Below are 27,717 nucleotides of genomic sequence, written 5' to 3'. Positions count from 1 at the left end.
ATATTTTCTCTTCCTTAGCTTACTTCATTGTAAGAATATCTAATACATGCAATATACAAAATACGTGTTAATTGACCATATTATCAGTAAAGCTTCCAGTCAATAATAACTATTAGTACTAAGTTTTAGGGGTGTAAAAAATTATACGTGATCTTAAATTTTTTCCTTAAATACAAATTCAATGGTGGGAAGAGGACTAGTTCAATTCTTTGGAGAAAAAAAAATCAGAATTAAAATAGTGCCATCTTGGGGCACCTGGGTGGCTCAGTGGTTGAGTGTCTACTTTTGGCTCAGGTTCACTGCGTGGAGCCTGCTTCTCCCTCTGCCTGTTCTCTGCTGTCTCTGTGTGTCTCAGGAATAAATTAAATCTTTTAAAAAATGTAAAAATAAAATAAAATAGTGCCATCTATAATACAAAGTAATTTGGTAACATGTATGGTTCAGAGCGGGCATCTCAATTTTTCATCCTCTTTGTCTTTCACTATACTCTCCATATAGGTGTCTTGTATATATTTTGTTTCAGTCACTTACTACTTTATTCTTTGATCTCTCACTTAGAAATTCTTTTTGTTTTTTAATAAATCTACTAGAATATGTACTGCTTACTAGATTTGAACATACTGTAGTTAATATTCATTACATACCTGTAATGTGATCAAAGATTTTACACAACAGATCAACTTTACACAATTTAAACCTCTTACACAATTTATTATTAACAACGCTTTTCTCATTATAATTATTGTAAACATTCTCATCTCACAGAAAATTCACTCAGATTAAGTCATCTGCCCAAAGTCTAAATAACCATTAGGTAAAAGACCTAAAGTTTAGACCCAGGTCTGATTCCAAAGCAAATACCCTTAACCACTACATTATTATACCAGTGGACAAAACAGAATTAAAGTATAGCTAGGCCAAGTACTTCAAAATGTTTACTATCCCCAACTAAAAATACAAGAAGCCTATAACTGTTCAGAATGAGAAGCCTGTAAGTGTACACTATCAAATGAAGTCAAAGTCCACTGTTTTCTGATGCCAAATTACTGATTAAGGTTATCATCCTGATATAAGAGGCAACCTGAATGCGTGAACAATAGCATATAGCCAAACAAAGGGTTAACTACATGTGAATTAAATTTTCACACTAATTTGAAAAGGAAATTTAGTCACATAAAACACAGTAATACACAAATATCAAACTCAATCTGTACCACAGCAATTAAAAAAAATTCCTATTGTGAACACTAATTTTAATGCAGAAAATTAGTTTCTGATTTACATAAATTGATGCTACTTACATCTTTTTGGCTTTCGTTTTTTTAATTTGATGTAGTAGGAGTTTCAAACAAATGAGTTTCACTAACTTAATAATTATGTCAAAAGTAAGGGTATGTATGGTGTTTTTCTTTAACAAGGTCCCCCTACATTACTCAAAACTTCTGAAACAACTTACATGATGAATAAATAAAACTTCTAACTCTAATCCATTAGTCCAATTTACTTCTGTCAGGTTGCCTAATAAAGTCCTATTAATTTTCCCTTCTCAACTTAACATATGTTGCAATACCTTCTTGTTATTTTAACAATTATTTTCACATAAGATATTGAAGGAAAGTTGAGTCTTTTCCATGTATAAACTACCAACAATGCTTTTACAAAGAAATTCAATAAAGATTATTCCTTTCTCTTAAATTCTATTTACAAAGTTCATTTTTTAAAAAACTGGTTTTCATCTAACTCCATGCAATCTTGTCACCCATCTGTATACTTTTGGCTAGTATCACTGGAATTCTCTAGAAAATAACCCACCTTTAAGAAATAGTCAACTAATTTGCTTTTAGAAAGCTAAACAAAATCTTAAAAATTAACCTCAATGCTTTTAAGTAGTATTATCAGATATGAGCAAAAAATCAGAAAAGTCCATCAAGTTATCAAGAAATAGACACAAAAATAAATGCTGAGCTGAAAGATTATGCTTAATTACTAGTGAATGAAATTTTCACTATTTAGCATTTTAAGTACTAAATGTTAGCCTCTGCCAGTAATATATTGCTGACATAATTCATCGACACAAAAACAGCCAGTAGGACTTCTGAAAACACACAAATGAACAGTCATTAATCACGTCTCAAGTAGCATAGAAACACATTTTTTTTCTTTCTCACATCCCAAAAAATTACATAACTTAATATTTTACAACTGTCACAGGCACACTCAAGTACCTTTAATTTTTCTTTTAATTTTAAATTATTAAGGATCTAGGGATAGATTTAGTATTACTCGTAGGCATTCAAAAAGTGATCCTAAGATCAAAACAATAAAGACATGATAAAAGCTACATGAAGGTGTTTCCAAAACTAATTAAGTTCTAAGTAGAATTAAACTTATGTAACTGTATTTTAAACAGTGTAATTACTTTCCCTCAAGGTATTATTTTTAGCTGGGATATTATGTTTAGACTCTTGCAATTTCTGATCTACAAAAGGATAGTTTCAGGGACAAACTAGTTTGTTTTTTTTAATACATATTACATTCCCGTTATTAAATTTTTACTTACCTGGAAGGAAGTAGCACTAGATAAGTTCTATTGAAGTCTTTCCTAAAATTCTCTCATGTCTTCCTCAGGAACATTGCTATTTTAAATGTTGCAATGGGGAAAACAGTATTTGGGAACCCAGGGGGGGGGAGGTGAGAAAGGAATAGTGAAGTGTAATACAATGAAAGCTTCATTGTATTCCTATGAGAAGTACTGGGAATTTAACAGTTAATCAAACCACAATTAACCATTTTCTTTTTTCTAATGCAGACACACTTCTTAGTTTACCTAAAGCACAGTAAAGAGTACATCTTCCTTTTAAACATCTTTTCAACTAGTGCTCAAAATCCTTAGACCAACCCTGAAACAGTAGAACCAAAATCTTTATATTAATACATTTTATTCTCATAGTTTCAAAAATGTATTTGCCTTTAAATCATCTCTAAAATTATTAAATTAACCAAGGATCAGTACCAATAGTATCTATAGGTAGTTTTATATGACAAATGCTCACTGACATTGATTTTTTAATTTACTTTCATTCTAGTCAAATCCAAATTATTCCTAATTTCTTAGAGATTCTATTTAACACCTTCCAGGTGGTTCTATATTCTTATGCAATCAGCTGTTCCCAGAAAAACTGAATAATAAGGAAACATACCTAAGAGAGGAGCTTGGGAGATTTTTTTGGTTGGGTATGTGTGTGTCTGGGCGTGTAGGCCTGGGGAGAGTGGTAGAAATACTAATTTGCAATACAGAAAAAACAATGCCATTCACATGGTTCTAACAAAAGTGTCTGACCACCCCCACCCCCACCCTTAAAAAGCCCTTAAATAAATCGGGAGATCAAAAGAAAACAAAATAATTCCCCAGAGTATCAACCCCATAAATACAATAAAGAACAGCACAGGAAGTGGCAAAGTTTAAAATAATGCCTTTGTCATTAGGACTAGTATGGTGTCACAAGCCACAATCCTTCTTTTCTTTTGGTAAGCTGATAATTTTCAATAGGAAAATACAAATGAACATGTGTTTAAGTTCCAAAGTGGATTCATCACCTTTGAATTTGGCATCAAATAATTAAATTTATTTTTCAGATATCAAATCTTCACATTTAAATTTTTTCCATTATTTTAAACTTCACTTGAATCTTTAAGAAGCTGTCTGATTTGTAATGAGTGCAGTTTAATCTTCTGTAAGATGCTATCAAATTAAACTCAGCAGTTTTAATGAAAAGGGAGTTATTACCCAAAAATGTCATTAAGCTTTGACAATCAAAAAGGCAAATAATTTCAATCATAGATTAGTTTCATAGGCAAATTTATACAATTATTTAACACTCTTTATGTATAACCATTTTCATACGTAAAAAGATTAATTTTATGTCATATGATGATTAGAAGTACTTAGTTTTCAGTTAACTAAGTTTTCAACTGTGAAAAACTAAAAATTAAACTAAGTTTTTGTTTCCTTAGATTATCAGGCTGCTCTTGAAATGACATTGATTCAATTACATTAACTTACAACCATTAAAAAACAAACAAAACTCATGAGTATACTTAATGTACTTATATGTGCAAATCAAGTATTTCAAATCAAACTCTCCATCCCTGGTATCCTGTTTTTAAAAGGTAAGTGCTACCTTTATATGTAGCTGAGCACTCAAAAACATATTTTTAAAAAGTTTAATTCTAGCCTGTTTATTTTTAAAAACACACAAAAAAAGGGAAATCTACAAATAACATTTTATACCCCTCAAAGATAGATTTAAAATTACTTACCCCATACACCTGCAGCTAAAGATTTATTCTGATTTGGTTCTCTCTCATATTCAGGATTTAAAGATGGCTGAAAGAAATTGGAATAAAAATAAAACAAATGTTAACACTGCTCACATTTTAAAAAAATAAACCTTTTCTAAAGTAATCTCAAAACCACAGTGAAGGGGCACCTCGGTGGCTCAGTTGAGCAGACTCAGTTTCAGCTTAGGTCATGATCTCATGACTTGTAGGATGGAGCCCTATGTGGGGCTCAGCACTCAGGAGTATGCTTGAGATTCTCTCCCTGCCCCCCTCCCTTCCACAGGCACACAACTCTCAAGCTTTCAAATAAATTAATTAAAAAATAATAATACAAGGATGCCTGGGTAGCTCAGTGGTGGAGTCTCTGCCTTTGGCTCGGGTCGTGATCCCAGGGTCCTGGGATCGAGTCCTGCATGGGACGCTCTCCGTGTCTCTCAGGGAATAAATAAAATCTAAATATACATATATACACACACACACACACACACACACACACACACGTATGTATATGTGTATATATACACACACAGAAAAAACCTGGCATGATACAATCAACTATTAAAGTCTATTCATAAACCTTACTTTCAGCTCACTCTGCTAACAATCAAAATGGTTACTGTCTATTCTCACTTCTAGAAGGAAAACACAGAAATAATCTTTAAATATTTTTATCCTCAACTATCTGAGGATAATATGTGAATTTAAAAAAAGAAAAACCACAGCAAACTCAAGGCAATGTGGTCTTTGTACCAACTGGAAAAATTACTCTTTCAGCCTAAGGTCAAGAGGAAAGAAGAGAAAAGTCAGACTACTCCCCAACAGTTGTCAGGTTTTCATTGCTGCATGAATTAGTTAACACACACATTCTCCAAGCAAAGTACAAATTTTTATTTCAACAAGTGATTCACAGGATATTAAAAAGAAAATTGAGTTCAGCATTGAATGTGTATTCTAAAAGCTAAGTTTTAAGATCCCCAGTCAGATATTTTTCCATATTACCTAGCAACACAGTATACCTTAAAGGTACTTAACATGCTGAAAAAAAGAAATCCTCATGTATTTTACTTACCCACAAAAGTGAACTCTTAACACTATACTGACGTTACTGTGAAGTCCCCCCACACACACGAGTATGTATGCATACCAGTATGATTTCTTGATACCAACTAAATAGGACGTCAGAAGACTTTGGTGGAGGCTATAGGTGATTTCTAACAGGGCTAGGCCAACTCAGTAGTGGGGGTTGAGACGGTAACAATAGCAACAAGGTTTTATTGAGTGCTTGCTATGTGTCAAGACACTGTTTTTAAGTGATTTACTGCATTACTCATTTAACCCTACAACACTATGAAATCATACTATTATCATTACTAATTTACTTATATTACAAAAATTCCATTTTATGGCAACTAGTAAGTGGAAAAAATGAACCACTAAAGTGGGAAGGCATAGCAATTACAGTTACTTCATTACAGGACCTAAGAATAATATTTTGTTCTTCTTTCTTCTCACCACTCCCCTGCCCTAAATCCAATCTATCAAACCCTTTGACTCACTTCCACCCTCCACCCAATTTACCATTAAACCATACCCAAAACATTATCTTCGCTAATCATAGCTACCCAGTTTAAGCCATTGTTTTCTCTGGAACTACTACAACTGCTTCCTAGCTGGTCTCCCTCCTCTCACTGTAATCCATTCAAGATCCAACTGAAATAGTCTTCTAAAAAAAATTTTTAAATGAAGGACGCCTGGGTGGCTCAGCAGCTGAGCATATGCCATTGCTCAGGGCATGATCCCAGAATCCAGGACTGAGTCCCACACTGGGCTCCTTTCGGGAGCCTGCTTCTCCCTCTGCCTATGTCTCTGCCCCCCACCCTTTCTCTCTCTGTGTCTCTTATGAATAAAATATTTTAAAATAAATATAATTTAAATGAGATCACATGACTTTCCTCCAAAGGGGCTTCCTCCTACTACATCTGTAATTAAACTGAATTTAAAGGTTTAAAATAATTGAAGATTATTTACCTTTATCTGCCAAAGTCCTATTCAATCAAAATCCCTTGCAACCTCTCTAACCTGGTTTAATAGTCACTACCCATACTGACCTTTTTATCCCTTAAACATTACAAGCTCACGTCTAACCTTAGAGGCCTTAGCTCACTTCTAACCTTAGTTAGAGGCCTTCCCCTCTTCCAGTTTTGTGTTTTGTTTTGTTTTGTTTTTTTTAATTCATAAGAGAAAGAGAGAGAGGCAGAGACACAGGCAGAGGGAGAAGCAGGCTCCATGCAGGGAGCCCAACGTGGGACTTGATCCCGGGTCTCCAGGATCACACCCTGGGCTGAAGGCAGCGCTAAACCGCTGGGCCACCCGGGCTGCTCTCTTCCTTCCAGTTTTAACAAAGCTCACCCCTTAACCAAAGTAGGTCCCAAATTAAATGTCACTTCCTAGGGAAACCTCTCCTGACCTCTCAAAGTAACCATCAAGTCACTTCTTGTCTAAGTTCTCTTGCAAAATACTACTTTTTACATCAATAATGCATCTAAATAGAATAGAAACTCAATGAGAGTAAGGACCTTCCTATCTTGTCCCATCTACCGACAACCACTCAAATATGTACAGAATGAAAAATGAGCATATACAGAAAAATAAACTACCAGGCATGAAACACAAGGCTCAGTGGGTTGAGTATCTGACTCTTGATTTTGGCTCAGATAATTATCCCATGAGATTAAGTCCTGAGTAGGGCTCTGTAGTCAACAGGGAGTCTGCTTGAGATTCTCTCCCTCTTCCTTTGCCCATCCTCCTGCTCCCATTCAAGCAGACTTGTGTACTCTCTAAAATAAAAAAATAAATCTTTAAAATAAACATAAAAAAATAATTGAACCTGTCAGGCCTGATTTCTATAGAAAACGAACCATAGTGATAAAATCTCCTGAGAAAGCCTTGATGCAGGCAGCCTGGGTGGCTCAGTGGTTTAGCACCGCCTTCAGCCCAGGGCCTGATCCTGGAGACCTGGGATCGAGTCCCATGTCGGGCTCCCTGCATGGAAGCCTGCTTCTCCCTCTGCCTGTGTCTCTGCCCCCACCCCCATGAATAAATAAGGGATTTCTCATGAATAAATAAGTAAAGTCTTTAAAAAAAGAGAGAGAGAGAGAAAGCCTTGATGGTAAAATGGCACTTGTCAAAACCTCAGTTGTATTAAAATTATTAGAAACTTACAAAATCCTCAGCCTCAAACTGCTTGCGTTCTCTCTTGTCTTCTTTCCTCCCTGTTTCATTGTCAGGTATGCTGTTTTCATGTAGTCCTTGGCTTTTTCCAGAATGGAAAATACTGCTACGAGAACGGGAACTTCCACCATGGTATCCCCCTCGATGATTTATGTTTTCAGTACCATTTCTTCCATGCATCCGCCATCCATTTTTTTCTTTCCTTCCAAAATTACCTTTATTTAATAATGGTAAAGTATTATAAATTTAAAGATAGTTCTGTTTAAATATTCAATCACTATCAACATTCTTAAAAGATCAAGAAAATTATCCTTAAACTTTCATTTCTTAGCAAATTTTACCTCCATTAGGACGTCCAATACCAGAATCAAAGCCATCTGAAGAGTTGTGTCGTCGACGATTCACATCATAACGATTTTCTGTCCATGAAAAGTTTTCAGAATGCTTCTCAAAATTTAATGACGACTGAAACAAAATAAGCACATAGGTAAACATATGTATAAAACCTGGCTCAATTTATTTCCAAGAATTCTAAATGGCTAAGAATATTCTGTAGTTACTTTCAATACATTTGGTAACTGGTAACTTATTAAGATAGATTGCACCGTTGGTCTATTTTGTCTAATGGAAACCATTCTGAAAAAGTTTAATAACCACATATACTTACCCAAAAACTTTAAAAGTAAAATACTATTCTAAGGAAAACAAGGCAAAACTTAGTGTACTTCTCTTATGTAACAAAATATAATACTCTATCATATATTACTTGATTTTAAGTAGCTCAAGGTTTTCAACATCAGAAAGTCATGACAAATGAAGCTGAAATTCTAAGTTCTTCAGACTTATTTCCAAATTCCTCTTCCCCAAAACAAATGTTTGGGTTTTCTTTTAAATTATCAAAATAATAATATAGAGGCAGCTAGCTGGCTCAGTCTGTGGGGCTGGCGACTCTTGAACTCAGGGTTCTAAGTTCAAGCCTCATGTTGGCTGGAGGGATTACTTACGAATAAAATCCTAAGAAAAAAAATAATGTATAAAAACTATTTCTAAAAACTAGGAATCTATAGGGGCAGCCTGGTGGCTCAGCGGTTTAGCGCCACCTTCAGCCCAGGGCCTGATCCTGGGTACCCGGGATCAAGTCCCACATCGGGCTCCCTGCATGAAGCCTGTTTCTCCCTCTGCCTGTGTCTCTGCCTCTCTCTCTCTCTGTCTCTCATGAGTAAATAAATAAAATCTTTAAAAAAAATAAAAATAAAAACTAGGAATCTATGAAAACCTATAAAAAGTCACACCTATTTATAAAAGTTGCTGTTCTTCCCTGTATCAGTCCATTAATCTCTTATGATCATAATCAAAACTTCAAAACTCTTTTTAAACTTCCCTGACCGGGCAAGCCCCAGTGACTGAGCAGTTTAGTGCCGCCTTCGGCCAGGGGTGTGATCCTGCGGACCCGGGATCGAGTCCCGTGTCGGGCTCTCTGCATGGGGCCTGCTTCTCTCTCTGTGTGTCTCTCATGAATAAATAAATAAATAAAAATTTTAAAAATATAAAATAAAATAATAAGCTGCCCTGACCATTTCTCTGGACTGGACTTACGTTACAACTGCCTCTAGGACAATGAGCAGTGTTCTTCATTTGCAATGTAAACCCAGTGCACATACCCATGTCAGCCACTAGTCCCTTCCACAGTGTCACTTGCAGGACTTACTGGTGCTTCCCCCCTATTGCCCCCAGCCTCAGCCTCATGCTATGTATTGCACCATGAAAGATAGTCTCCTTGTCTCATACCTTCAGCCAGCATACATGAAACACTAACACATTACCACAGTAGCCTCCAAGTAGGGTTAAAAAAGCAAACCATTCACAGCCCCCTAACAGTTCTGGTGATTAGGATGTAATGCTAACAGAACCTAAATTTCCTGGAAAAAAAACAAATACAAGGGTCTCCAGGCCACATTAGGGTGTAAACAAAGACTCTCAAGATTTTGGCAGCAAGTGCTGTCATCCAAGTGATAGGTGGAAGCAAGGGTCCCTCAATGTGCTTAGCAGCTAACTGGCAAAGGGCAGAAGGGAAACAAGGTGCCCAAACGGTGCTTTAGGTTTTTTAACTCTCCCAAGTTAGATGATTGGATTTCTTATTATGACAACGGGGTCCCACCTGAAACGCAACAATACTGTTGTGGCTGCTGAGTCAAGGTAACTCCAAAGATGAAACACTTGATGCCAACAATGAGGATACAGTTTTAGAAAGATTAAAAACCCATTAAAAGAAAATTTAAGGTTACAGCCTACTTGGAAACAAAATAAATGCAGAACCTAGCTTCCTGTAGTGGAAGTGTTCTGTGCGCTTTGTACTTCCTGGTCCCTTTCTCTTCCCCACTACATCAACCTCAGCAGCTTTACTTTAATGAGAATGTCTAACATGCTGGTGTTTAAGAAGGGAACAAACTTTTATAGCTCTGCTAGACACACATGCACAATTCATGAGCTACCCACTCCCATGAGGAGACAACAGAAAGTAGGGGTTGCTGAAAATATTGATGAATGTGGGCAAAGACATGTCAGTGCAGTGCATGGCACAGGAAAGACCCCATCCTGGCAGTCTGCTGAAGCCAGAAGGTACACAGAGTAGGAAGCAACACCAACCTTGGGTGGAGGAATCAGAAGAGAAACAGTAAGTTTACAAACCATCCATGCAATCCCCAAAGGAGTTATTTTCTCCTCCACCCTGTACTTTCCCACATTCATTGATGAAGAAATCATGTAATCTCCAGTAAGCTTGATTTTTAACCCTGAAGTGCATGTACAAAACTTCTTAGTTTGTGCCCTGCACTGAGAGATAAGGTGCCCCAATGACTCAATTTAACTGATTTTGGAGTTTGAAAATTCAGCAGCAGGAAAGAGAAATTAGGGTGATCTTGCTGGTGAGGCTTTTAAGCCAATTCAACGTACTATTGTTTGTTGTGTCTTAGCTTGGTACTAATGTTACATGCTTGTACTGAAAATGCTCAAGATTCTTCCATTCGGAATACCACAAGATGACAGGTAATTCCTGTCCCCCCTCAGGTAGTCTAGCAAAAGCACTACAGGCTCCCAGAAGGAAAGAGAGAAAAAAGCAAAAAAAAAAAAAAAGCAAAAAAAAAAAAGCAGAGATATAGTAGTTGGAGGCTATTTTCCAGTACAGCGGTACCATGTGCCTGACATGTACATCCCTTTTTCAAAGGGAATACGGCTCTTGCCCTACTGTTGAGCTCTCAAAATGAAAGTGAACTCAGGGGATCCCTGGGTGGCGCAACGGTTTGGCGCCTGCCTTTGGCCCAGGGCGCGATCCTGGAGACCCGGGATCAAATCCCACGTCAGGCTCCCGGTGCATGGAGCCTGCTTCTCCCTCTGCCTGTGTCTCTGCCTCTCTCTCTCTCTCTCTTTCTGTATGACTATCATAAATAAAACACAAAAAACAAAGAACAAAAAACACAAAAAAAAACCCAAATCCTTAAAAAAAAAAAAAAAAAGAAAGAAAGTGAACTCAAACTAAGAACAGAAAAGGGGGCCCACTTGAACTCTTGATCAAATGTAAAGTATTTGAGAATGCAGCTGACCCCCACTGAGACATCTGTTTTGCATGAAATGACAACTACCCTCTAGGGTAAACCTTATCCCTTTCCTGATACCTTAACAAGCTCCCGGTTCAATAAGGCTCTCAAATCATAATCCCCTAAACGCCTGGGTCCGGTTCATTCTCTGCTGATTCAACCATGTTAAAAGAGGGCATTGTCCGTTGGGTGGCAGCAGCCATCTGACCCCAAGAACTCTGGAAGACCAAGTAGATTAAGTGTCATTCATCACAATGGGCTAAAATGGAGGAGGAAAAAACAACAACAACCCTGGCCTTAGGATAAGTCTAAGAACTACATATTTTATGTTTTTCTGCTTCTTGGGACTGTTGCCAATGTCCCAGTCATCTGATTGATCACCTTAAAAACTAGAGACTGGCATATTTCAAGGTAATTCTTTGGGGTTATAAACTGTGAAAATATTGCTGCTGCTGAGATAATCTGAATTACTCAGATACTTACAGTAGATTGCTGGCATAAAGAACAACTAAAATCAGAATATTGCTTAAGTCCGCAGCATGTGTCACACCAGATATTTAACTGTCCACCACCATAGACTGGTCACAAAATAGACTACTTTTTCTTCCTGATGGAGAAGCCACCTCTGCATGCCAGTCTGTGAGCCTGCCTAAAGTTGATCCATTTGTCCCACTGTGAAGGAGGCCATATTTAGATATGAAACCTTTGATCACTTAAGAGTTATCAACAGTGTTTCATCACTGTTGAAAATTTTCAGTTACAGTGTTGCTATTGCAATCTGACTGGTTAATAGGAATGTGACCCTTGAAATTAATCCATGTCATATATTTTGGTGTCACTTTTTTGGTGTTCCAGGCCATCAACATTCCAATAATAGTACATCTTTTGTCATAAAGGCCAACCTGCAATGCGTCAATATTCAAGTATTAATATTCAAGTTATTCTACACTCCATACTATCCAAAGACATCCAGTATCGTCAAACAAGAGGAATAGTCTCAGCATTCAACTCACAACAACCTATAAACCTACATTCCTCAACTCTTCATACACTTTAATGAGACAATTTGGTCAATGAATGTAGCACATCCAAAAAAGAGATCATCTCTTCTTAACCACTTCCTAGGTAGGAATTATGATTTAAAAAAAAATGAAGTTATTAATACTTTTAAAATACCAGGATTCTGCCCTGATTATTTCTTGACATGATGCTTCTTTCCCCTAAGAGAAAGTACAGGCCAAGCTACCTCTCAAGGTGATGGTCTGGTCAAAAAGAAATCTAAGGAATTCACCAACTTTTGTTAATAGAAGCTTTAATTAAATGCTGTATAAAACAATTAAATGGATTTGGTCCTAGTCTCTGTTAGAATAATCAGAGTGGCTAACAGAGTAGTACAACCATACAAAAATTCAAGTTTGGACAAGAACATGTAGGGCTGATCAGCTGATTGTTGGTACAGGCAACCCACCATGGGCTCTAAGCATTCCCTTCCATTCTTCCTTGTGTGCCAAGAATGCAAGGCTTCCACCACTCTTTGTATAGCCCATTTCTCAAGGTTATGTTTACAGTGAGCAACATTTATGAGATGACAGGTAACATCCATCTTTGGGACAAAGAGCAGGCTTATTATAAATATGGAAGATTCCCCACTCAGCACCAAGGGTAGTAGCATCCACCTGGACCCTTCCATGGCAACCATCAAAGGCTTTAGGGGGCATGAAGAACCACTGCCAAAATCATGCTTATCATGCTAGTAAGTAATAAAGTTCTTGGCCCTTGATCTAGGAATCTCATGTCTCCTGCTAGCACCTATGTTAGCTTACAAGTAGGATAAAACCCAGACCCTTCACAGATTGACACACAGCACAATAACAAGAAGAAATACAAGTAATAAGGCTAAAAAGGTAGATAGGAAACTGTTATTTGTGAATGAAAAATCCAAAATATAACAGAGTATGAACTAAAGTTGCTAGATACAACACTACCACAAGATGTATCTGTGACAAAGACTTAATTATAAAGCTTTTTAAAGTAAGTTCTAAAGGAGTAGTGGGGAAAAAAATTAAAACAAATAAATAATAAAGGAGTAGTGGAAAGGGAGGTGGGGGGGCTGGTGTGACTGGGTGATGGGCACTGAGGGAGGCACTTGGCGGGATGAGCACTGGGTGTTATGCTATATGTTGGCAAACTGAACTCCAATAAAAAAATTTTTTTAATAAAACAAAATGGCAATAAACAAATAAATAGTAAGCTCTATGCCCAATGAGGCATGAACTCACAACCCCAAGATCAAGAGTCCCATCCTCTACCAACTGAATCAGCCACACACTCCAGTAATAAAGCTCTTCAGAACATCATTTAAGGGTACCTAGCTGGCTCACTCTGTGGAGCGTGTGACTCTTGATCTCAGGGTCATGAGCCCAAACCCCACGTTGGACAGAAAATTTACTTAATAAAAAATATATTACATTAAGTAAATACCATTTAAAATAGCCAACAAAGAAAATAAAATAGCCAACAAGTATTATAAGGTACTCAAATAAACCTAATGAAACATATATGCAAGACTGAAAAAAATAACTTTAAAGACGTTAAAAATGACACACATACATACAATACATAGTGTGTACAGAAGTACATTGTCATAAATCAGTACGAAAAGCAACCCGGGGGACTTTATCAAGAAAAGAGCTTTTGCACAGCAAAGAATACAGTCAACAAAACTAAAAGACAACCTACAGAATGGGAGAAGATATTTGCAAATGACCTATCAGATAAAGGGCTAGTTTCCAAGATCTATAAAGAACTTATTAAACTCAACAGCAAAGAAACAAACAATCCAATCATGAAATGGGCAAAAGACATGAACAGCAACCTCATAGAGGAAGATATAGACATGGCCAACAAGCACATGAGAAAATGCTCCGCATCACTGGCCATCAGGGAAATGGGGCCAGTGAGATACCACCTCACACCAGTGGGAATGGGGAAAATTAACAAGGCAGGAAACCACAAATGTTGGAGAGGATGAGGAGAAAAGGGAACCCTCTTACACTGTTGGTGGGAATGTGAACTGGTGCAGCCACTCTGGAAAACTGTGTGGAGGTTCCTCAAAGAGTTAAAAATAGATCTGCCCTACGACCCAGCAATTGCACTGCTGGGGACTGACCCAAAAGATACAGATGCAGTGAAACGTCGGGACACCTGCACCCGGATGTTTCTAGCAGCAATGTCCACAATAGCCAAACTGTGGAAGGAGCCTCGGTGTCCAACGAAAGATGAATGGATAAAGAAGCTGTGGTCTTATGTATACAATGGAATATTACTCAGCCATTAAAAATGACAAATACCCACCATTTGCTTCAACGTGGATGGAACTGGAGGGTATTATGCTGAGTGAAGTAAGTCAATCGGAGGACAAACATTATATGGTCTCATTCATTTGGGGAATATAAATAATAGTGAAAGGGAATATAAGGGAAGGGAGAAGAAATGTGTGGGAAATATCTGAAAGGGAGAACATAAAGACTCCTAACTCTGGGAAACGAACTAGGGGTGGTGGAAGGGGAGGAGGGCGGGGGGTGGGAGTGAATGGGTGACGGGCACTGAGGGGGGGGCACTTGACGGGATGCACACTGGGTGTTATTCTGTATGTTGGAAAATTGAACACCAATAAAAAATAAATTTATTAAAAAAAAAAAAAAAAGAAAGACTCCTAACTGGGAAACAAACTAAGAGTGGTGGAAGGGGAGGTGGGCGGGGGGTGGGGGAGACTGGGTGACAGGCACTGAGGTGGGCACTTGACAGGATGAGCACTGGGTGTTATTCTATATGTTGACAAATTGAACACCAATAAAAAATAAATTTTATTAAAAAAAAAAAGAAAAAGAAAAGCAACCCAGGGCACCTGGGTGGCTCAGCGGTTTAGCGCCTGCCTTCGGCCCAGGGCATGATCAGTCAGGCTCCCTGCATGGGGCCTGCTTCTCCCTCTACCTGTGTCTCTGTCTGTGTGTATCTCTCATGAATAAATAAATAAATAAAATCTTAAAAAAAAAAAAAAAAGCAACCCAAAAGAAATAACAAAGGTGGCAAAAGAGGCATCACAGAAATGTAACTCCCATGTCCATGAAAGAGTGAAAATGCTTTTTTTTTTTTTTTACAAAGATTGGCAAAAAAATTAACTGCTAATCTAACAAAGTTTTGGCAAGAATTTAAAGTAAAGAGAATAGTTATACAGAACATACAGCAGTATAAATCAGTATACCATACAGAAAAGGAATTTTGCAATATCTAACCAAGTCTCAGCAATTTTCCTTCTACATCTAAGTTGAAGCCTTCTACTGAAACTGTGGTCCACACACAAGCAGAATCAGTATCATTTTGAAGGCTGTTATAACTAGGGCCCTGCCCAAGAACTACTGAAATCAAAATCTGCATTTTAACAAAATCCCCAGGTTATTTTCTTAATCATTAGTGTGAGTAGCATTGGTCTAAAAAATTCTTATCCAAAAAAAAAAAAAAAATCTTATCCATGTGTACAAGGAGATAGCATAAGAATATGCAATGCAAAAAAAATATATATATATATTCAATACAGTATTTCTCTATAGTAGCCAAAGTTACGTTATCAACAATTTAAACTTAAATGGACAAATAAAATGTAGTACAGATAAACAAAATAGGACACCACATAGTTTTAAGATGATTACACTACATTTCCAGATATCATGAGTAGAGAAAATTTCAAAGATATAATGAACGTAAAAGATGCAGACATATAAATGAAAATCACTGATAAAAATTTTTTAAACATACATGACAATACTGTTTGACATTCACATATGTAGTTATAAGAACATGTGCTGAGAATACCTCTGGGGAAAAATGAAGATTAAGGACTGTGAATACTACAGTGGACTTGAATGTATACATGCTTTACTTCCAAAAGAAAAGTTAACATAGCAGAATGTTGACAAAACTATATTGGTGTTTAGTAAGTATTCATTTAATTTTTATCTATCCTTTGTAAGTTCCATTAAAATCTTCAGTGAGGTTTTTCAAAGAATTATCAAACCATCTATAGAATGGATGAATCACTACATTGTACAGCTGAAACCAATATAACACTGTATGTTAACTATACTGGAATCTAAACTTAAAACTGAAAAAAAAAAAAAACAAATAAGCTGTAATATTTGCAACATGTATGGCAAATTCCCCAACGTGTAAAAAAAAGCTATTACAAATCACTAAGTAACAGATTACATGAACAAGTAGTTCTTAAAAAACCATTCACTAAAAAAAAAAAAAAAAAAAAAAACCATTCACTGCACCAAAATATACTCAACCATAATTTTAAAAATGCAAATCAAAACAATGAAGTTCCATTTTTCATCTAATTGCAGATTTTAAATTGTGATAACATCCAGCATTGCCAAAACTGAAAACATTAGTCCCCCTCATAAAATTCTGATGGGCTTTTAAATAACTTTTTTTTTTGTTAAAGTAGGCTCCACGCCTAGCATGGAGCCCAACACAGAGCTTGAAATTACAACTCTGAGATCAAGACCTGAGCAGAAATTAAAGAGTTGGGACACTTAAAACTGACTGAACCACCCAGGCACCCCAGTACAACCTTTTTTGAGAACTATTAGACATTATCTATCAATATGTACAAACCCTCTGATTTACTGATTCTACTAAGAATTTACCCTACAAATATATTCAAGAGATGCCTAGACATTCCTACAGCTTAGTCCATCAATAGGTAAACTAATCAAATTATCCATGTATATCTGCTCAATAAAAGATTACGCATGGACACTGAAAAGTTACATGTGCATGCAGTGATGATAGAAATTGGAGATGCCATCTTTGAAGTGAAAAAAATTTCATTTATCCAAACCAGGATAAAAATACATTCTGGTGTATGCATAAAAGCATGATAGTATTTCATTTCTGAAAATTAGTGTACTACCTAATAGTCAAGAAAAGAAATTTAGTAAGTTGGTAAGTATTAAAGTCTTGCACACATGAATGCCTATCTTAGCTCCAGCACTTTGGGGCATGTTATCTACTTCTCTCAACTTCAAACCATTTAAAATAGCCTTTTGTAAATGGAAGAAAGAAAACAGAGAATTTACCTCTTATTCACACAAATTGTTTTATACAATCATTGGTATGTAATAATGAATAAAAAGAAACATGTTACTATGGGCAAGAAAGAGACCATCCCTATCCCTTTACATACTTAAAATCTTTCTCTGGATTCCTTTAAAAAATAATGTAGCCATTTCTTCTTTGATGACCACAATATGAGCCACTAGTTAACAAAAACTCTACATAGTAAATAAGTTTCAATGAACTCTACTATCAGTCTGACTGAATTTTCCAATTCTCTCTTAGCCTGAACTTTAAATACACATTCTCAATGCAAACCGACACTGTTTATGCATTATTAAAAGAAGTTTTGGCAAAATATTAATCACTTTTTTAGATGTTACCATGAAAGAATCCATTATGCACTAATGCTACACTCTAGCCAGAGAGGTAACTAAAGAATATTGAATACAAATACGAATATGTACCTTCTGTAGTGGAATATCATTAAAACAGGTATTACCTTATACTTAAAAAGGATAAAAATTGCTGTATTTTCACACCTCTGGAATCTTTTTTTTTTTTTTTTTTTTTCAGTAGACTCCACAACCTTCATGGGGCTTGAGTTCACAACCCTGAGATCAAGAGTGACATGCCTTTCTGACTGAGCCAGCCAGGTGCTCCTGGAATATTCCTTCTTCTAAAAAGACTATGAAAGAATACCTCAACCTGATTAAAGGGATGATTTTATTATCCTTCCTAGAGTTAGATGGCCAGGAGAAGCATCTAAAACAAAGAGGCATCTAAACTTTTCCAGTATCTACAATCATTTCAGTTTAGTACTGCTTCAATAATATATGTTACTCCCTAAAATGGAACTACAGACCTATTAAAGGATCACAGTAGCAGTATCAATTTACATTTTCTAATGGAATAAGAGAACAGAAGACCACAAGATAAAGTACTGATGCACTACAGATGTGTGACAATTATTTTAGTTAAACCTATGTATATACAAAAACATATGTAAAATTTACTTTTTATTGGATCCCAATCAACAGCTCAAATGTCCATGCCTTATTCCACATAAAATCAACCACATGCAGTTTAAAATTTCACCACATGATGGGGCTAAAATTCTATACACCTCAGAAAACTACGAAAAAGTGCACTTCCAAAACTGTCTTTACTTTTTATTTCACATCCTCATCCCTTTGAACAAGTAAATGAAAGACTTACATTAAGTTGCAACAGAGAGTCCCCCAACCCCAGTAAATTAATCTCTGTTCCATTTATTCATGGTAAGATTAAAAGGGCTCTGGCAGAAAACTAGAGGTTAATTATAAATGAGAACCCATAAATAGTGATTTTGAGACATGGAAGGATAAGATGGAAGGTGTAAGAAGTCATTACAAAAGGTCTGTATTTGTCAAAATCACACTGTGTAAGGTCAAAATAAATAATTTCAAGTAGTGAGGAGTTCAAATAAATTTTCTGTAGGTAATGTAGAATAAATGAGAATAACAGATTTAGAATAGGCAATCCCAATGCTCAAAATCATCATTCATGAAGACCTATACCCAAATCAAGGGTCAGGTTCTGCAAAGCAGTAGGATTTCACCATATAAACAAACAGTTAGGGATGCCTGGGTGGCTCAGCGGTTGAGCTTCTGCCTTTGGCTCAGGATGTGATCACAGGATCCAGGATTGAGTCCCATATTGGGCTCCCTGCGAAGGAGCCTGCTTCTCCCTCTGCTTATGTTTCTGCCCCTCTCTCTCTCTCTCTGTCTCTCATGAAAAATAAATCTTAAAAAAAAAAAAAAAAAGTTAATCAACTTCCGATTAACATCTAAATGAAGACAAAAATTATTCTCAATATTTTCAATGTTTTATAACTTTCCAGATGTTGATAATTTATCAACTTGCTTGAAAATGAAAACAAGTCTTATACCTATTTCAGAGAAATTAAACAAAATAGAAAAAAGAAAAGTGTGTAGCAGGAAACTCATGTGTTCAGGCTCTGAAGTAAGCCTGAAAAATGAGCTGGCTAAGGGCGAGATTAGAGCAGCTGGGTTTAAAAAGAAGGGGGAAGGCGGGAGGAAATTGCAAAGACCTGCAGGTAAGAGGAAAAGGGGCAAACAAAGAATCTGTAATTAAGAAGTGATCTCAGCACCTTAATCAATAGAAGCCACCATTTTCTAACCATTTCAAATCCCATTGCATAGGCTATGAAATGAGATGTTTAACCATTTGGCAGCATTCCCAAATGAGTCCTATGTAAAGAGTACAGAATAGGAAATGCATCCTGGACTCTAGTCTAGACTCATAGTCACTGTGTGAAAAACAGGCAAGTCAATTAACCTTTCAGAGAATCCATCTGTACAATATTATGGGCCAAAATATGGGCCAATTTATTATGATCTGACAAGTCCTTACTGGGGAACAACTTTGCAAATTATAAAAACTGTTCCCATAAGAGTTGCTTTTAATAAACTGTTTTTGTAACAGCTGCCTATACCCCAAAAGGTGTTAGATGAACCCCTTATCATGGTGGAGCATGATTAACAGGCAAACAGATGATCAAAACTCTCCCTTGATTCCTTTGCACAATAAAAAAGAACAAAAATCAAAGGACCGCTATTAAGCCAGTTAGACTGATTTTAACAAATTCCAAGGTTCCTCTTTTAGCAAGTCTTTTAAGTGAAAACAATTGCAAGGCCTAGCAAGTCTTATTCAAACTATTCTGTTTTGGTTTTTAAGTAAAATGACAGTATTTCTTAGATTACTTATGTATGATATTTAACAATGATGCAAAGTTTTCATCACTCCTGAAATTTTAGTGAAGCCTCATTCAGTCTTATTTATCTGAAAAAGTAGTCTTTGGGGTATTAGGAAAGACCTCAAAAACCTCAGATTTTTTAACATATTTACCTATAGAACAGAAAGTAAAGCAAGTTATCTAAAGAATAGTACAAATAAAGGTAAGACGCAATGTGTCCAATGGATTTAACTGAAAAATATGCAGAACTTTGATTAGTACAAAAGACAACTGAAATAAATGGTACAGACGATGACGGAAAACTAACTTTTTAAACAATAAAAACTAACAGATCCCATATGAAATAGCATAGATGGTAATACAAAAAATTTTTCTCCACAAAAACATTAAAGGCTTTGCATTTCAACTACATTTGTGTACAGCAAGAACAAATGAGAGGTAGACACAAAGAGAGAAATGCAAGAAAGAGTACCTTTGTTGATGATGGTGGAGTAGGAAAATTAAGCCAGGCTGGAGCAAAGTCATGCTGCGCCATTTAGGTCCAGTCTCTCCAACTCAGTGAAACAAGGCTTCAACACCTCATGGCAAGTCCCTGTCATATAAAAATGGAAGGAATTAGACCTGGAGCTCCTTGCCAAAATTATCTTCTTATGCTCTTCTAAATGACAGTGATCATACTACTATAAGACTCCAATTATAATGAAATTCTAAAATAAGCAAAAATATAACAGAAACTAGATGGGGGGGGGGGCTGAAGTTTAGGGGTATAGGGCTATGACCCAAAGGGAGGGTTTTTCTTGATTTTGTCTTAACTGTGGTTCCACAAAGGTACACATCTCTCAAAGATTAAATTGTACCCTTAATACTGGCCAATTTCACTGTAAATAAACTATCTCAGTAAACTTTATTTTTTTAAATTACTATGTTCTCATCACAAATAGACATCAAGTGTCTCTAGATGTGACACACTACGATGTACATGACATCATCTAGAATGTATTCTTGTATACCCCAGATGGAATCTGAAATCTGATCTAACTACTAACTTTCAGGAAGTTCAACAGAGAGAAATTAAGGAAATCGAAGGGAAGTAATCCAATAAATTCAGATCACAGGATACTTGATAGGTGAAATGACTGGGTCCCCCGCCAACAAATAAGTGGCTTTTAACATGTAGATCAAACATGCAGGCCTTATACAAATCCTTACTCAAACCAATCAACCTTTAAAAAAATGAAAATTATGAATCAAAATTTTAAACATTAGTGGAACATTAAATGACATTAAGAAATTACTACTCATTTTAGATGTGATAATGGTTAGTGTGATGGTGGTACATAAAAAACTGAAGTCTTTACAATTACATGGATATATCTAGAATCTGTTTTAAAAACCACAGAATGCTAATAAGGATAGTTGAAAAGAGGTTGCACATGTTTATAAAGGTTAGTACAAGGAGGTGTGTAAACACTTTTTTCTCTAGTTACATTCATGTTTAAAAATTTCCATAATGAAAAGGTTTTGTTGTTGTTGTTGTTTTTTTAATTACAATCATCACGATGAGTATCTGAAGTATTTTAGAACTCCTTTTCTGCATTCTAAATTTAACTTTTTGGGAGCCTTTATCAACTGCATCACTGAAAGTTTCAAGTTGCCAGCCCAATGTAAACAGCAAATGCAGTGGTTTTTGTTTTTTTCTTTAAATAAGGCAGAAGTCAACTGAGCAACTGTACTCATTTCAATATAAAGCTACCAACTGATGAAGGAATCAAATTTTCTGTGCATCACAATGAGTTTACTATTAACAAATGTTTATACTTAAAATTGTATAATCTCAAAAGTGAAATTTTAAAAAACAAAAGAATATCACTGTTTATCTTTCCTTTTCTGCTTCTATAGCAGAATCCTTTAACATCATACCAACTTGCTAAAATACTTTTTAAAAAATTCTCAAATTATAGAAATATTCCATTTTCACTATTACAAACTGCAGAGAACTATTTAAGAAAAGGTTAAGTGGGGACAAATACAAGAAATGGACACAAATGGTTAACTCACCATGGCAATGAAAATGTTTAAACTTTAGATAAAAGCTCATATGATATGAGCCATGAGCAAAAGGGGAAAAACCCTGATACAATTTGATTAACCAGAAATGACCAATTCCAGTAATACATTTATGAAACAAATGGAAGAGTATACCTAACAAAAATGAAACTACATAAAAATTTAGGCATTCTAAGCTCTAGACCATCTTATACATTTTGAAGTATTCAAAAATTAAAATGAAAACTAAAGTGTTTCTGGATAAAGGATATTATCCATTCTGACATTAAGCTACATACTAAGCTGCTTTGTGATGTTTATGATACGATGTTACATTAAATTTACACTTTCAATAGCTAAAGGGAATGAAAAATCATTTTTATAGTTTGTACCAAAAATTTTCAAAAAATTGAGGAGAATCTAAAATAATGAAGAATTTAAAGCTTATCATTTTAAATAGTCAAGTGGTAATTTATAGATTAAAAATAATCCCTAGGAGGCTAACCACTAATATTACCTATTCATTTTTGCAATGTCCGTTTTTTTTTTAATTTAAATCTAGTTTTGAAAAAATAAAGTATGAATAGTTAATGGCAAAAGTTTTCAAGTTCTGAAAAAAGGTAAAGAACACTATTAGCTAATACTAAGACATTTACACAAGTGTGTTTAAGAATCATAATATGCCACCCCAAAATATGCCACTTTATAACATAAGAATAGCTTTAAGTTTCACGAAGGCATTTTAATTCCTGCTATCTCTTACCTACCTAAAAACAGAGCCTCCAAAAAGAATTTATCAGTCCCCTTCCCTGGAGCAACTCTTCCCTACAGACACAGGTACAAAATCAGCACCACACCCAGACACTGCCACAAACTATCATTTCTCCCATCAATTCTCCTAAGGGCCCATTTACCTATCTTTCAAGAAGTCACCTGTTTTTCCATTTAAGTGCCCTTCACCCCACCCCCCCGACTTCCCCCTATGGAATTAGGTAGAATTGGCAAATTCTAACCATCCCTGAGTTATTCCCAGGTGGGAGCACCCTCTAACAAACTTTTGTTTTCTCTTGTTGATCTGTCTTTTTTAATCTACTTTACAGGTCCCCAAACCCGGGAACCTAGAAGGATAGAAAAAGAAAGAAATTTTACTCCCTTAACCAGTGTAAAGGCAATTAAACTTTCAAAAGAACCACCCTATCATTTACTTTTAAGTACACTTAGTGCCATCCAAATTCATTCTATTCTAATAGAATAGAATAGAATAGATTCTAATAGAATCTATTCATTCTATTCTAATTCTCTGAGCTTCCAAAAAACTATGACAAAATAAACTTACTTAACCCACTCAGTTTGCAGTAGTTTGTTATGGCTTCCCTAGCAAAGGTTAAAAAGAAACAAAAGGCCCAAAATTGAGCCACCTGTGCTAAGACCCCATCAACAAGAATACCTACCTGATTGCACTTTAAGATCCTCCCAGAAAAAGAGGTACCTGGGTGGCTCAGATTGCTGAACAGCTGCCTTCAGCTCAGGTCATGATCCTGGGGATCCTGGGGACCTGAGATCAAGCTTCATGTTGGGCTCCATGCTCAGTGAAGAGTCAGCTCCTACCCCACACCCCCCATGATCTCTCTCTCTCAAATTAAATCTTTATAAAAAAGAGGGGAAATGACCCTCCCAGATAGGAAATCTTAACTGGTCAATCTGTAATTTCCTGGTCAGCACTAGTGAGGTAATCACCTGATAGACCCCTTCCACCATTTCCTAATGAAAGAGGAGGTTATCCACCTTTTCCTTGTCCCTGGCCTCTTCTGCCTATAAAAGGCTCCATTTTGTACAGCTCCTTGGGAGCTACTTTCTTTTGGACAGGTAGGAGGCTGCCCCATTCATAAAATGGTGAAAAAAATCAATTTGAGGGATGCCTGGGTGGTTCACTGGTTGAGCGTCTGCTTTGGCTCAGGGTGTGATCCTGGGGTTCCGGGATTGAGTCCCATATTGGGCTCCCCCGCTTCTTCCTCTGCCTGCCTATGTCTCTACCTCTGCCTCTCCATGACTCTCATGAATAAATAAAATCTTTTAAAAAAATCAATTTGATCTTTAAATATACTGATAAATTGTCTTTTAACAAAGACTAATACAAACAAGTATTAAAAATACATTCATCAAAAAAAATACATTCATCAAAAATGTATGTATTAAGTGGTACTTATAGGAGACTGCTAGGGTGCGGGGGAGCAAATTAGTAGTCCTATTAATGGTAATTCCAGATTATTAGGAATCTCCCATCAGATTCCGTTATAAGGTCTGATGGTCCCATATGGAAATAAAGATTTTTAAATGCTGATGGCACAAAAATCCTAATTTCTAATCTCAATCAATTTACAACCTATTTCTGAATAAATGCCTGAAGTCTAAAACATCAACTATAAGAAAATTCCCAAAGATTCGGAATTATAAGGATTTATATTTCAGACACCAAAAGCTTTAATATATAATAATAATATATAAATTACCATTTCATTGCTATTTAAAATGATAATTTGATCAGGGAACCCCATGTGGGGATCAACCTAAGATGGCAGCCGCTTAACCAAATGAGCCACCCAGGGGCCCCAAAATTCACTGATTAACTAAAAATCCAAAACAGATTTCTTCATACTGAAAAACGCACTTTGGCAAAAAGTACACAAATATGAATAAGATTTTTCCTATTTCCTTAATGTTTTTACTTCTGAACCCATCAAGTTCATGCCCAATGTTTTCAATGAAAAACTAAAATTGATTTCATCATAATGAACATCCAACACTATCTTTATAATGATTTAAATTTCAGACACCAAAAACTTTAAAAGTCACAAAGCCCACCAAAAACATGCAAAATCAACTAAAGATTAAGGCATTTCAACTAATTAAGGCAGATTTTTAAGAAAGAACACAGGCATCAGAGTCCAATGGTCCTGGATTCAAATCAACTCAACCAATTACTAGACTGGATGATTTTGGCAAGTTAGTATCAGACTGTTTTCTTCTCTTCGTTAAAATTTAGATAACTACTACTTACCTTTCACCTTGAAAACTATTAAAGTTCTAAAAGACAACTACCCTTTATTACCAGACTATCTACATACAATCTTTCAAAAAGGTTAAATTTTTCATTTAGCCCAACTGTTCCAATCCCTTCATTAATAAGAACCAGAAGATGACTATTCAAATTCAACCTTAATTCTCTTTTGAAAATAAGCCTGTGAAATACTCCTTTGGTATAAGCTTAGTTTAATATATTAATAGTTTTCATTTAAAAAGTGGGTCTTCTGATTCAGGACTAAAGCCCAGCACAGGATGTCAGTGTCAAAGATAAACTCAAAATGGATGAAAGATCTAAATGGGAGACAAGATTCCATCAAAATCCTAGAGGAGAACACAGGCAACACCCTTTTTGAACTCGGCCACAGTAACTTCTTGCGAGATACATCCAGGAAGGCAAAAGAAACAAAAGCAAAAATGAACTATTGGGACTTCATCAAGATAAGAAGCTTTTGCACAGCAAAGGATACAGTCAACAAAACTAAAAGACAACCTACAGAATGGGAGAAGATATTTGCAAATGACCTATCAGATAAAGGGCTAGTTTCCAAGATCTATAAAGAACTTATTAAACTCAACACCAAAGAAACAAACAATCCAATCATGAAATGGGCAAAAGACATGAAGAGAAATCTCACAGAGGAAGACATAGACATGGCCAACATGCACATGAGAAAATGCTCTGCATCACTTGCCATCAGGGAAATACAAATCAAAACCACAATGAGATACCACCTCACACCAGTGAGAATGGGGCAAATTAATAAGGCAGGAAACAACAAATGTTGGAGAGGATGCGGAGAAAAGGGAACCCTCTTACACTGTTGGTGGGAATGTGAACTGGTGCAACCACTCTGGAAAACTGTGTGGAGGTTCCTCAAAGAGTTAAAAATATACCTGCCCTACAACCCAGCAATTGCACTGTTGGGGATTTACCCCAAAGATACAAATGCAATGAAACGCCGGGACACCTGCACCCCGATGTTTATAGCAGCAATGGCCACGACAGCCAAACTGTGGAAGGAGCCTCGGTGTCCAACGAAAGATGAATGGATAAAGAAGATGTGGTTTATGTATACAATGGAATATTACTCAGCTATTAGAAATGACAAATACCCACCATTTGCTTCAACGTGGATGGAACTGGAGGGTATTATGCTGAGTGAAGTAAGTCAGTCCGAGAAGGACAAACATTATATGTTCTCATTCATTTGGGGAATATAAATAATAGTGAAAGGGAATATAAGGGAAGGGAGAAGAAATGTGTGGGAAATATCAGAAAGGGAGACAGAATGTAAAGACTGCTAACTCTGGGAAACGAACTAGGGGTGGTAGAAGGGGAGGAGGGCGGGGGGTGGGAGTGAATGGGTGATGGGCACTGGGGGTTATTCTGTATGTTAGTAAATTGAACACCAATAAAAAATAAATTAAAAAAAAAAAGGATGTCAGTGTCAAAGCAGGATGAGGAAGGCACCTACGTAGAGGGACAGTAAGGTATGGGGAACTGAGCTGAAAAGAGTGAGGAAGGCGGGGGGGGGGGGGGGGTCATCAGTGAGAAGAGTCAAGATGATAAACAAGGAGAGGTGGGTGTCCGCATACAGGTGGTGGCAGTGGCCACAAAAGAAGACCGATTATATACAGGAGAAATAATCAAGTAAGTGTTTAGAATAATGAAAGCTAAGTTTCATACTGTCAAAGAACACAGTAACTAGTAACAGGGTGAAAACTAGTGAATGCTGTGGTGTTATACTCTATCAGTAGAATCAATGATTAAATCACAGGCACATACTAAGATACTAAGGTTCACATATACCACAAAGGTACATATTTGTTTATGTATGTATGTATGTATGCGTGTGTGTGTGTGTGTGTGTGTATATACACACCTCTCCCAACTCTGCACTGAGAGGGCCTGAGTGACTCCAATAAACAAACATTCTTAACACAGGATCTTGGCTTCTAAAAACCGTTTTCCACTAAACAAAACCAGGGCTTTGAGAAATAGCTGATTTCCAAGGCTGGGGAAAGATGACAAAATAAGCCTAAAATATTTCACTTTAGCAAAAAGCAAGGAAATGTCCAAAAAAATTATGAAATACCAAAAGGGCATAGAAACAAGCCTGAATGGGTTCCCACTGGCCAAATCAGGGACAATTTGAGCATTAAAAACAAGAAAACACATGTGAAGACCACTAACACAAAATGGTGAAACAGGGAACTATAAGGGCCTACCTACCCCTTCAACAGAACAGCAAAAATGAAGCAAAATCTGTCAGAAATATCTTTGTCAGAACTCTGAAACAAAGGCTTACAGCAATCAAGCACACTGAATCCAGAAAACGGAAACTTTGAAACAGTATAAAAGCTTTGTGGCATTTTTACTTCCCCTTGACCCCCATCTCTCCCAAGCACAGTAGAAGTCCCAAAAAGACAGTGTGGGACCCAGGTCTCTGGTTCTAGAGTGAGCCCTAGAAATCTTATTCTCACAGAATTATGTTTGTCTGTATAAACCTGTTACAGATAACCCCTTGGGGGTTACCTAAGGAA

The 27,717-nt window shown here is 36.4% G+C and overlaps 1 protein-coding gene across 6 annotated transcripts in view; it reads right to left on the bottom strand.

Moving 5' to 3' along the window:
* Nucleotides 1-27,717, bottom strand: part of GPBP1 (GC-rich promoter binding protein 1) — a 72,560-nt gene that overhangs the window by 19,851 nt on the left and 24,992 nt on the right. For 4 of the 6 annotated variants that reach the window (XM_072826507.1, XM_072826505.1, XM_072826504.1 and 1 more), the window contains exons 3-7: nucleotides 20,516-20,635; nucleotides 7,914-8,037; nucleotides 7,564-7,787; nucleotides 4,321-4,387; nucleotides 3,201-3,260 (exon numbers count right to left, since the gene is read on the bottom strand). In XM_072826507.1, coding sequence (XP_072682608.1) covers nucleotides 3,201-3,260; nucleotides 4,321-4,387; nucleotides 7,564-7,787; nucleotides 7,914-8,037; nucleotides 20,516-20,578 — 538 coding nt within the window. In that variant the 5' untranslated portion in view covers nucleotides 20,579-20,635. The remainder of the gene's footprint in view (nucleotides 1-3,200; nucleotides 3,261-4,320; nucleotides 4,388-7,563; nucleotides 7,788-7,913; nucleotides 8,038-20,515; nucleotides 20,636-27,717) is intronic. The other 2 variants (XM_072826510.1, XM_072826508.1) reach the window with 1 other exon arrangement.

The sequence above is a fragment of the Canis lupus genome, chromosome 5 (genome assembly GCF_048164855.1).
Source record: "Canis lupus baileyi chromosome 5, mCanLup2.hap1, whole genome shotgun sequence".
NCBI lineage: Eukaryota > Metazoa > Chordata > Mammalia > Carnivora > Canidae > Canis > Canis lupus.
Note: the sequence above shows the minus strand (reverse complement) of the source record. Positions and strands in the feature narration are given on the sequence as shown.